The 13,473-nt window shown below is 31.7% G+C and overlaps 2 protein-coding genes across 2 annotated transcripts; one reads left to right on the forward strand and one right to left on the reverse strand.

Moving 5' to 3' along the window:
- The first annotated feature begins 3,610 nt into the window (after positions 1 to 3,610).
- On the forward strand, positions 3,611 to 5,583 carry LOC121173404 (uncharacterized). Its single transcript, XM_041008879.1, has 3 exons — positions 3,611 to 4,794; positions 4,885 to 5,087; positions 5,406 to 5,583. Exons 1-3 carry the CDS (start codon positions 4,237 to 4,239, stop codon positions 5,581 to 5,583), a joined length of 939 nt encoding a protein of 312 aa, XP_040864813.1. The 5' UTR covers positions 3,611 to 4,236.
- Positions 5,584 to 8,123: 2,540 nt separating this feature from the next.
- On the reverse strand, positions 8,124 to 11,230 carry LOC100781043 (tubulin beta-1 chain-like). The gene is given in 3 exon segments (NM_001255921.2): positions 8,124 to 9,151; positions 9,574 to 9,843; positions 10,772 to 11,230. Coding segments are annotated over 3 exon segments (1,374 nt in total). The 5' UTR covers positions 11,172 to 11,230; the 3' UTR covers positions 8,124 to 8,447.
- Between the last annotated feature and the right edge of the window lie 2,243 nt (positions 11,231 to 13,473).

Raw genomic sequence — 13,473 nt, forward strand, 5'->3', positions numbered from 1 at the left:
TTATCAATTAGATATTAATACAAATTAATTTAATAATTAATATTTTACGAATTAATACATATGAAAAATACACATTACGTATATATTTTTTATAGATGTCATGAGTTTTATATATATATATATATAATTGTTAGTGCATTGTAATATTCAGAACAATTAATAATTACGATACATGGAAAATAGATATAGAATAATTGTTAGTACATTATAATATTTAGAAGAATTGATATTTACGTTATATAAAAATATATTGATATATATGAAAAAATAATCATTATTAATAAATAAGTGTTATTTTTTATTGATATTGAATATATTTAATTTCAAGATTTATTATATATTTTTTTAGAATCAAAGTTTATTATAATAAATTACTTTAATTATCACTTTAATAATTTAAATCTAATTAAATCAAATAGAATTTTATATATATATTCTTTCCTTTTTTAACGTTTTCTATTATCTTTTTCCGATTTCTTAGGTTATTCATCTCTTTCTCAAAATCAATTCAGCTCTCAAGTCATACACATGCACACACACATGCACTGTCCATAAGAGTATAAGATTAAACAGCAACGCACATATTTCACATTCTTAGGATTGCGAGAAACAAAAAAAAAAAAGGATGGAAGAGAGCATGATGATGAGGCATGGTTGTTCATCGAAGTGGTACACTAGAGAAGAGAAAGAGGTTGCTAAAATCCTTCTGGGGTTGCAGCAGCAAGAACATTCGAAACCTCCCTCATTGAATTGGGGCCGCAAGAGGAAGAGATCTGCAATTCAAGACGTTTTTCTGCATCATAATAAAACGCAGAACAACCCTTCAAGTCCTGACACACCTCTCTCCTTCCTTCCTTCCACTGAATCTCACCAGAACCCTAAAAAACGATCTCCCCAAAAGGTAATAATTTCTTCTGTCACCGTGCCTTCTCATTCAGTCAATCTTTTTGTTTTATTTTTTCGTGTGAGAATAGAAGATGATATCAGAATTATATTTTATTTGCATTCTACTGATACAAAAATTCTTCCCCCCGCCCCCTACATTCTCTTCCGCGCCGGCTACAAGCCTTTTTTGATTGAAACCAAAAGGAAAATGGTTTACATAACTATATTTTTTTTAGGGTTTTGGGGCTGTGCTTTTTTCTTTCTTCTTCTTCGAAATGTTTTATATGATTTTTGGGTTTTGTGTCAACAGAAGAAACTCAAGGAAGAATTTTTTCTTGGAAGTATAGAAGACTTGAAGAAACAAAAAGTTTTGCTCGAAGAAGTAAGTTAAATTATTTCGTTTCGCTTTGTCTTTATTTAATTGTTTTTGGCAAATTTTTGAATTTCCTGGTCGTTTTAATCGTAACAGGAGTTGTACAATGTGAAGCTTTTTTACAACAAGGCAAAGGCTTACAATCTGAAGTTAAAAGCAAAAGAACAGGTACTCCATTTTTTTTAAAAGAATGATTTTAGTTTTCATATTTTAGATAATTGATGAATTTCTTCTTCTATTATGAAACTCATGATATTAGAGTGTTGGACAAAGTTTATCAATCATAAAAAAAATATATGAAAATTATAACTATCCTTTTTAAGATACAAAAACTAAAATTAAATTTTTGACCAAAATCTAAGAATCTAAGGGGGTGTATTGGATTAAGATTTCAAAGGATTTTAAAAGACTTTTTTATGATTAAAAAGTCTTGTAGTATTCAATCAAGACTTTTATAAAATATAAACAAATCTTGTGGTATTCAATTAAGACAATAAAGATTTTTTTTCAGGGCAACAAAATCTGTTGGTATTCAATTGAGATTTCTTACCACTTTTAAAATGTCTTTTGGTATTCAAAAGTAAATAGATTTTGATGGATTCTTTTGTGGAATGGATTTTGAGAGACTTTTTAGTTAGAAATACACATAAAATACTCCTCCAACAATCTCACCCAAACCCTTGAGACTTTTCATAATCTTCCAAAGACTTTTTCTTCTCCTGCCGAACAAGACACAAACCACTACCAGGTTCATTCTCTTACAACTTTTCAATCAATTTTACCTATTTTTTTAATGGCAATCAATAGTCAATATTGTTCATACTATATGTATATTACGCAAATCAAAAGAAAAGGGTGCTGTATATGCTTCAAGATTTCGTATTCATATTGTTTTCAACGTCCAGGCAATGAATATGCATCAAAAGAATGGCAATTGATATGCATCAAGATTTCATATTGCTTTTTTTTTTAGTACTGTATATGCAAATCAAAATAAAAAACTCTTTTTTTTTCTGTTTCTTCAACTTGTTTTTTTACAACGTCCATTATTATTATTATTATTTTCTTGTGTTATTATTAAAATGTTAATTATTAATGTGTTATTATTATTTTTTTGACAGCGTGTTATTATTATTATTATTGTGTTAATAATTTTTTAATTGTTATTGTGTTATTATTATTGTTATTTTGTTAATAGTTTTTTTTTTAAATGATTTTATGATATATGAGTATTATTTTTATGGAAAATGCTAACATGTGCCCTTAAGACACTTGTTAGTGTATTATGTATAGAAATTTTGTATTGAAAGTTGTGCAATTTACTTTTTTAAAAGTAAAAAATTGTTGTTTTTAAGACATAGTTACTATTGGAAGTATCCTTAACATGTGCCCTAAGTGCGCATATTAGCATGACCCTTATTTTATTATTAGGTAGTTTTTTATTGGTTTTTCTATTGAATTGTATATTATTCGGGATATAGTCACTATACTTTTGACAATTAGGAAACAATAACTATTTTTGTCAAATAACTAGTTTCTTATATATATATTAGCGATCAAATGGGGGATTCACAAGAAAATAACAAAGGAAAGAGTAGAGACAAAGATAATTATGTATCTTGGACTATGGAGGATACCAATGAGTTGTTGCACCTCTTGGTGGATGCTATGAATAGGGGATTGCGTGATGCCAATGGGTCACTTAGCAAACAAAATGTAGAACGAATAATACTTCCTCAACTCAATGCAAAAACTAAATTCCCTAAAACTTATAGTCATTATTTGAGTCGGATGAAGTGGTTTCGAAACCAGTATAACATGATGTCAACCCTTATGCGCAACAACTCTGGCTTTGGATGGGACCCAATTGGAAAAACTTTCACTGCTCATGAGGATGTATGGAAAGATTACTTAAAGGTGAGCTAAGTTCATAATCTTTTAAATATATTAATAGTTATAAATTTAGTAAATTATAATATTTGTAGTATATTAACAATGATTTTTTTTTAGTCCCACCCAAGTCATAGCAAACTTCGAGGAAAAAGTATGGTTGATTATGAGTATTTGAAGATCGTTGTTGGGGGTGGAGTTTCTAGCGGGAATAATTCTATATCAGTCGATCCAGATGATACTGATGCAACAACTTTTGAGCCAGAAAATAGAACTGTTGGGATAGAAGAATTTTCATATGATCCTAATAGTGATACATTCATAACATCAAATAACTATGAACCAGCATATCAACCTCCATCACCAAGCCAACCAAGTCCATCATCCCACCCCCCCTCCCCTTTAGATTCAGAGGTTCCCATAGAAAAACAAAACTGTCACAAGCGAAGGAGATCTGAGTATGGAGGGAGTTCAAGCGCTGTTGGGATCAACAATCAAGGCAACGTTCTGGAAAATCTTTCTGTTGGCATTGGGACTATTGCTGTGAATTTTGAAAAAATATCCAACATGATGGAGAAAAGAGAAAAAGATAGAGATAGAGATAGAGAGCTCGAGGGTATTATTTGGGATGTTATAAAAGAAATTCCAAATTTGGATGACATAACGCGTTTCAAGACAACTGAATTGTTAAATACTAAAGCAAAAAAGGATTTTTTCTTGAAGATGTCACCGGAAGAACGCTCATCTTGGATAAACTTTAAGTTAGGGAATAATTAATATTTTGATCATCTATTATTAACATATTATTTTAAACATCGTGAGTTTGTTGAACTATATCTTTTGGGTCTCTATTTTGGTTGAAGTATTTGGTTTGTTTTTTGGTCGAACTATTATGGTTGTATTTTGGTTGAAATATTTGGTTTGTTTTTTGGTCGAACTATTATGGTTGAAGTATTTAGGTTATATATTTTGTGAAATTGTTGTGGTTAAACTTTAGTTATATTTATTTTATATATGAATTTGTATTAACTTTGATATTAACTTTGATATTGACTTATAACCATGACCATGACATAAAGAACGAAGAAATGGATGGAGATATATATAATGAAGATACAAATGATGAAGATATAGATGACGAGGAAACAAATGAAGAATTTTATGAAGCCACATACACATATGTGATGGCAATTTATGCTTTAATAGATATATTAAATCAGTTTTTGAATATGATGCGTGGTGAACATATTGAACGTCCATTAACTCGACGACAAATTACTAGTCGGGGATATGACTATATACACAAAGCATTAAACGATGATCCTGCAATCTTTCGACAAGTATATAGGATGTATCCTGATGTATTTCGAAAGTTGTGCACGATTATAAGAGAAAAAACACCTTTGGAGGATACAAGATTTATTTGTGTTGAAGAAATGCTTGCATCATTCCTACAGATTGTCGGCCAGAATACTCGATATTGTGTAATCCGCAATACATTTGGCCGATCACAATTTGCTACAAGTGAAAATTTTCACAAGATTTTGAAAGCTCTGAACTCATTAGCACCTGATTTAATGGTTAGACCAGGCTCAACTGTGCCTGCAAAAATAAGGGAAAGCACAAGGATTTATCCTTATTTTAAGGTATGTGATCATTATCTAATTATAACAAAATTATAATTATAATTGTGATTATTATAATAATATTTATGATTATTGATACACACACTTTAGGATTGCATTGGAGCTATTGATGGTACACATATTCCCGCATCAGTAAAAGGACGAGATGTAAGCATTTATCGTGATCGTCATGGAAATATATCACAAAATGTATTAGCTGCTTGTAACTTTGATTTGAAATTCATGTACGTTCTTAGCGGGTGGGAGGGTTCAGCACATGATTCCAAGGTGTTAAGTGATGCTTTGGCAAGGAAGAATGGACTTAAAGTGCCCCAAGGTAAGTATTATCTGGTGGATTGTGGATTTCCTAATCGACGCAAATTTTTAGCCCCATATCGAGGTGTACGATATCATCTACAAGATTTTGCAGGTCACGGTAATGACCCTGAAAATGAAAAGGAATTATTTAATTTTTGGCATGCATCCTTAAGGAATGTGATTGAGAGGATATTTGGTATTTTTAAATCGCGGTTCACAATTTTTAAGTCAGCACCTCCATTTCTATTTAAAACACAAGCAGAGCTTGTGTTGGCATGTGCAGCACTTCATAATTTTCTTCGCAAAGAATGTCGTTCTGATGAATTTCCAGTGGAATCTACTGACGAGTCTTCATCTTCATCTTCAGTGTTACCAAATTACGAAGATAATGATCATGAATCCATTGTTCAAATACAAGAGCAGGAACGAGAAGATGCTAATATATGGAGGACTAATATAGGTTCAGATATGTGGAGAAATGCTAATAATTAGGCGAACATGAAGTGAGAATCACTTTGTTATTATTTTTTTAGACAATAATGACTTTGTTATTAAAAGGTTTAAAATTTCTATCGTTTTTATTTTCTTTATTCAAACATTATAATTTATTTATCATCTTTTTTATTCACTTTTGTAACTTCCGTTATTTTTTTGTTTAAAATGTATTAATCTTTCAAAATCTTAAAAATCCATAAAGTACTTTGAAATCTTAAAATCTGTGTTAGAAATCCATTAAAATCTTGGGTTAAGAATCCTGATTGTAAAAAGTCTTTTAAAAATTTTTTTTTAAAATCCCACAAAATCAATACAATCACACATAATCTTTTAAAATCTTCAAGATTGTTTTTGTCAAAATATTCTCTCAAAATCCCAATCCAATACACCCCCCCTAACACATTTTATCTATTTTTAGTTTTCGTTTCCTTGTTTGATTTGCATATTCCCCTTACTTTAATTTTATCATTTGTGATGGTGGGTCACCAATTGAAATTTAAATTTATGGAATTGTGATGTTTTTTTACAGTTGATTTATCGCCAAAAGAGTGAAGACTACAAAAAACCCACTTTAGCAATGCAATCAGTTCATGTGAATGGTTCAGTCAGGTCTTCCGATTCCAGCAAGGCTCAAAATGCAACAAAGCAGAGACAACCTCAAAAGGAAATGATGAATCTGATGATACCTTTTGGGAATGGACCAACCCAAAGTGAGAGATTTATTGTGTCTGCCCATCCAACGACGTCGTTGCAGGTGCCATCATCATCTTCATCTAATGGATTGGGCCACGAGGCCCAAGCGGTGCTTCCTGATCTAAACATGAGCCCAAAAGAGTTTTCCCAGTTGAACTCATCTCAACCGTTGAATGTGGCCTCGGCAATCAGGGACTTGAAAAGATTCAATGCAGCTGAAGCAAGGAGGAGGAGGATTATGCTTATGAGGCAACCGCAAAAAACCACGTTATGAAAATTGTAGGTAAAAATGACAATTGACTACAATATAGGCTTATTTTATCTTTTATATTGTCACTGTGTATAGACATTAAATTTCTTTAAATATGATTTTTTTTTTGGTACAGCTTAAATATGATTTTTTTTTTCTGAAAGTAAATATGACTACTTAGTGTCCAAGATAACAACCTAGGATATATTCTATTTGATAAACTTTGAGAGAGATTTGGGATCCATACTTGATTTTTTGATGAATTAATTTTAGAAGAAATCGTGAGTAAAATGAGATTAGATTTTGTTTGTAGCTTAATCCTCTGGTTCATTTCGAAAAGTAACATTAATTAATCTAAAATTCGATAAAAAAATAAATAAAATTTAATAAAAAAATTATTTCCTTAAAGAATTAAATTCAAATACTTTGTTGGCCAGTTGAAACATTTCACTTGCTGTTACTTTTTCTTAAATAAAATACAAAATATTTCGTTAAAGAAAAATGTTAAGCCTAACATATTTTTCTCATCCGAAAAAAAGTGATACATCAAAAAATACAAATAATTCACCAGTTTTATATGTAATTTTTGTTCATAAAAGAGAAAAAAACCAGAGGTACTCCATTTTGAAATCAATGATTTTAGTTTCATATTTTAGATAATGGACAAATTTGTCGGGGTCTAATTTAAATGGTTAAACAAGATAGACGAATTATTATAAATTTTTTATTTTTATCTCCAATTCTTAGGAAAAAAGTCAGCCGATGAATTTTCTCTTATTATGAAACTCATGATATGAGAGTGTAGGAAAAACTTTATCAATTGTAAAAAAAAAATATGAGAAAAAGAGTTTCTGGTACAGGATTTCAATTGATATTTATGGTATTAAAGGTGCATGTTAAGGTATGAGAAATGTAGAGGTTCAAAATGGTGGAAAAATATTTAAGAATTAGATGAAGGGAATTGTGATGTGAGTAAGGGATGGTTTAATGATTCAATACGGAAGGTGACAAAACACACTGTATTTTGGAAGGATATATGATTGGGAAAAAATCCCTCTCTATTAACTACCGAAATTTTTTGGTTGAAAGATTTATGTGAGGAGTTGTTTTAGTAACTCAACAAATTTTCAAAGATAGTGTTCACAGAAATCAAATGTGTTCGTGTTTGCAAATAAGTATTAAAGATCAAGTGATTTGAGAAAAGGGGGATTCATGGTACCGTGCGTCATACGTTGCTGTATTTCTTCATCTGCGGTGGAGGTGATATCTGTTAATTTTGCTGCTTCGTACATTTGGAAACAATGGTTGGAAAAGAGGTTTTACATGGCATTTGGCAGTGAAGGAAGTGGTACCTGTGTAATAAATTGTAATGTCTTGTTATTTTCTTTTTTATTTGCTATATATAGGTTCAATAGAATATTGAGAAGCTGTACTGATACTCATATTTCGGTTAGTTGAAGCATCTCTTGTTCTTCAAATTATTTTAAACAAGATTTTAATGATAATATACTTAAAATATTTATATTCTTCCGTGTTAATATCACTTTAAAAGTAATTATCTTAAAAATTAATAAATTTATTAAACATGATAGAATTCTAGATAAGTCAACCCTTTCTTATTCATACACTTACATTATAGAACAACAACCAACAATATGGTCTGCGGGGAACATATCAAACAATTTCAAAAGTAATTAATACTCAATTAAAACTAAAATATAGGAGAAATAGGTAGAATGGAAAAAAAGTACAGAGACAGGCATAGATACATTAAGGTTTTAAAATACTTTCCGCAGTTGTGATCGCAATTGGGACCATATCAACAGGATTTGTTTGTGATATCAACAGGTTTTAAAACCTTGGATACGTGACTACTAGCAGCAAATTTAGTAATTAAAACAAGGTAGTGATGAACAATTTACTGGTCCTCGAAAGCATGCTCCCCATCCTCATCCTCATCATCGTACTCATCCTCATCATCGTACTCATCCTCATCAGCAGTAGCATCCTGATATTGCTGGTACTCTGCTACCAAATCGTTCATGTTGCTCTCTGCCTCAGTGAACTCCATTTCGTCCATTCCTTCCCCGGTGTACCAGTGCAAGAAGGCCTTGCGCCTGTACATTGCAGTGAATTGCTCACTCACCCTTCTGAACATCTCCTGAATTGAGGTGGAGTTTCCAATGAAAGTGCACGACATCTTCAAGTTCTTGGGAGGGATGTCACACACACTTGACTTAACGTTGTTGGGAATCCACTCAACGAAGTAGGATGAGTTCTTGTTTTGCACGTTGATCATTTGCTCATCCACTTCCTTGGTGCTCATCTTTCCCCTGAACATGGCTGATGCTGTCAGGTATCGGCCGTGGCGAGGATCGGCGGCACACATCATGTTCTTGGCGTCCCACATTTGCTGGGTGAGTTCGGGGACAGTGAGGGACACGTACTGCTGAGACCCGCGTGAGGTGAGAGGTGCAAACCCCACCATGAAGAAGTGGAGACGTGGGAATGGGATCAGGTTCACTGCTAGCTTCCTCAGGTCGGAGTTCAGTTGTCCGGGGAACCTCAAGCAACATGTCACTCCACTCATTGTCGCAGAAATCAGGTGGTTCAGATCACCAACTGCAAGTATAAAAAAAAATTCAATTACTTGTCTCAAGCATATTGGCAGAGACCATAACTACGTGGTGGTTCAAATCATGTTAAAGTGATTTCTTTTGAGTCAACACCACATTTGTAACTGCAGGATGAAAATTGGACGGTTCAAATTTTGAATACATGTTTTAAATCTGATTTAGCAACATTAAACATGACTAGTCCAATCTTTATGCAACAGCTTCAAGTTGCTAAATGTTTGAATTGTGTGGAAAAATGAATGCAGGGAATCCGGATCTGAGTGGGAATCAGTCCAATCTTTATCCGACAGTTACTGAATGTGTGAAAAATCTATATCCACATTTTCGAATTGGTGAACGTGTGAATGCATGAAGAATGAGTAGATAGAATAGAATCTAGATCCAGATCCAAGTGGAAGTGGTACTTACAACTAGGAGTGGTGAGTTTTAAGGTCCTGAAGCAAATGTCATAGAGTGCTTCATTGTCAAGAACCATGCACTCATCTGCATTCTCCACTAGTTGGTGAACGGACAAAGTAGCATTGTAAGGCTCCACAACCGTGTCAGAGACCTTTGGGGATGGGAAAACAGAGAATGTGAGCATCATTCTGTCCGGGTACTCCTCCCTGATCTTCGATATCAACAGTGTTCCCATGCCAGAACCCGTGCCTCCTCCAAGTGAGTGACACACTTGAAAACCTGAGCAAAAAAAAAGGGTTCAACATACATAAAACTCAAAAAAACAAAAGATCACACAAATCCATGTTCACAGACACTACTGGAATCTTTAGACATCCAGAGTATCAAAATATTCTGGATGAATCTACATTGTTTCAAGTTGCACTCACACAAAATCTTCTGATGCGTGAATCTAGATTGTTTCAGGTTCTACTTGTAAATTCGTGTAACTATTGCGTAAGTCCAATTTTGTTATAATCAACTCAAATTCAAAGTTTATTTACAAATTTGGTGCATTTTTGAAACTGCTAAAAGTAAAACCACATCCTCGGTGACTAATCCATCCCTCACTATTGAACTATGACAGTCACATATAATATCATTATTGCGCGAAACAAAAAAAGATATTTATTTTATATTCAGCGACGCATCATAAAGTATGGCCACGTGGTCCATTCCTGTTCTCCCACTACACAGTCAACTTCCGGAAAAACGAAGCAAAACATATCGGCTCAAACAACAACAAAAATAATGAAGCATCAATTATTGCACCAGAAAGAAAAGAAAAAGGAAATTAACCTGATTCTAATTAAGTGAGTTTCAGAAGCCAGATCTAGTAGCATTCTTTTCATTATTCTAATAGATCTATACTAATAATCATTAATCAACACATAAACACAAAAAGAAACTCTATCTATCTCCATGACGAGCAAGTGAAAATATAATATAGAAGTGAGAGTCAAAGGTTAGTTTGGTGATAATTTTGAAAAAAAATAGAGGTCGCATTAACAAAAATAAATAAACTAAAAAATAATATTTATTAACACTAGATTTATACTTATAATCATTAATAATCACATGAGCACAAAAAGAAACTCTATCTATATTATGAGTGAAAATATATTATTATTAGTTTTTTACAAGATACAAGTTTTAGTGTATATGATACCTTGTAAGCAGTCACAATTCTCGGCTTCTTTGCGAACGACGTCGAGGACAGAGTCGATCAACTCGGCGCCTTCGGTGTAGTGGCCCTTGGCCCAATTGTTGCCGGCGCCGGACTGGCCGAAGACGAAGTTGTCGGGGCGGAAGATCTTGCCGTATGGGCCGGATCTGATGCTGTCCATGGTGCCGGGCTCGAGATCCATGAGGACGGCCCGGGGAACGTACCTTCCGCCGGAGGCTTCATTGTAGTAGACGTTGATCCTCTCCAGTTGGAGATCGGAGGCCTCGTCGCCGGTGTACTTTCCGGTGGGGTCGATGCCATGCTCGTCGCATATCACTTCCCAGAACTTGGAACCGATTTGGTTCCCGCATTGCCCACCTTGCACGTGCAATATCTCCCTCATTGTGCTTACTTTGTTAGATTACTTTGGTTTTTTGTTGGGATTTGAAATGAAGTGCAGATTCATACACATATATATTTGCGTGCATATATATATACAGAGAGAGAGAGAGAGGGTTATGGTTATGGTTATGGGAGCTGAGGGAGGGTAATAATGGAAGGGCGGGTTTTTAATTTTTATTTTTTTCTTCTTTCAAGAGTGTGGTATTCAGGCGCCAACTGTACCAGCGCATAACTGTCCCTACATTGCTCATCCTCTCTTCCATGTATTTCGCTATATATATATATATATATATATATATATATATATATATATATATATATATATATATAACAAAGCCAAAGAGATTGGTGTAGTTAAAATAACCTAAGTTTGATTTCCATTTGTTGATGTAAATTAAAGATATTGTTAATGAATGATCTCTAAATGCATTTGTAAGTATTATTTGAGTTTTAATGTGCTTTTTTTTTTAATGAACATAGACGAGTTTATTAATTATAAGATTAGCAAGACCTTCCACCGATCGCTGATTGATTTATAATGAAATTTACATATGGGTTATTATTAGAGAAAATCTGATAATCGAATATACACACATTTGCTAGTTATAAATTCAGGAGAAGGAAATGGTATTGTAGTTTAAGATAAAGAAAGTGTATGAGCTTAAAGAACATGTTAGAGTGTTAACTAAATCATCATCATCTCAAGTTGTCTGTGTTAGGATTAATTTAATGAGATAAAGAAGTTTTTAATGGATTAATTTAGTAATCATTCACATATTGAAAAATTATTTTCGAGGCATAATTTTTTTATAGATTAATAGGAAAGTATTTAATATTTAAAATCATTTTAATGATTAAAATTATTAAACGGTCAACTCATGCATTTTTAAATACCTAACTTGAGGGGTTGATGTTTTTATTTTTTTACTTGCATTTTGTTAGCTCACTATCACTTTCACTTCTCTTAAAAAAATCTGTGTAAATCAGCTGTCAATTTTTTTTTAAAGGAAATATAGCATATTTTTAGTTTTTCTAATAATGCCTAACAGTATAAGCATTTGGGAAATTTGTTTTTAATGTATCGATCAGTTTATATTTTATAGCAATGATCGCATATACTTGGAATAGTTGAGTTATCATTTGTCAAAATTTATAACTGCCACTTAAACAATCATGTCTATTTATATATCCTCTATAGATTTGGAGTATAAGAGAATGGATTTATTCAAGACAAATTAATAACGGCCGGTGTGGTAGACATTCACTTGCAGGAAATTAAGGAATGACGTGATACTTGTAATACTAACAAGTAACAACTATTGTAGTAAAAAAAAGTGACAACTATCAAATATGCCTTAAAAAAAACAACAATCAAGTAGTTTTGAAACAGTACCACACAAGAGAGAAAAAGTATCATAAACAAAGAAAAGGACCAATTAAGCACGGAATCACATTGTATAGTAAAAGACACATATAAATATATGTTTTACTATGGTAATTAAGAGATAAAAATATATACACTAGATCTTATTTAAATAGTCAATATTAAAAGATAAATTTATATACATTTTGTAATTAAATACATGATTATTAAGTATTTTTTTATCTTATATATATAATTTAGGTTTATAATTATTGTATTCTAAGTTAGAATTATTATATTATTACATAAATATATAAACAAGTCGTGTATGTATAAATAAAGAGAAAAAATGCATTACAGTTTATATAAATGTGTTTGTATTATCTTTCAATCATAAATCTTTATATTATATGTGATTAGTTTGTTATTTTTAATAATAATCATACCAATAATAAATTTAATTGGTTTATAATGTAAACTTTTTACACTAATAACCTATTTCCATTAAACTCATAAATAAAACTTAATTTGTGTTATATTCTTTTCACATTTTTATTAAGGTGAGAGAAAACTTTTTATTATACTTTGTGTAAATATATTCAATACTCTCCTATATTTTATATGAAGAGTGTTAGTAATATAATCTAATTAATACATTTTTTAACACATCATATCTAATATTGAATTTTACTATAAATTACATAATCATAAGTGAAATATATTAAATATGAGGTGAGACTTATAAAATTATACAATTTCTAATAAATCTTAAGGAAGGATAGATAGTATATTTAAAATATTATATTAGAAAATGTGTTGTTAACCTTTTACATAAATTCTTTTTGCGAATTTGAGCCATTAATATTGTATGTTTCTCAATCGTAAATTTTAGCTTACCACTTTGAGTTAATCAAGATTCTTTCATTCGATCATGTACTTT

This window comes from Glycine max, chromosome 14 (genome assembly GCF_000004515.6).
Source record: "Glycine max cultivar Williams 82 chromosome 14, Glycine_max_v4.0, whole genome shotgun sequence".
In the NCBI taxonomy this organism is placed as follows: Eukaryota; Viridiplantae; Streptophyta; class Magnoliopsida; order Fabales; family Fabaceae; genus Glycine; species Glycine max.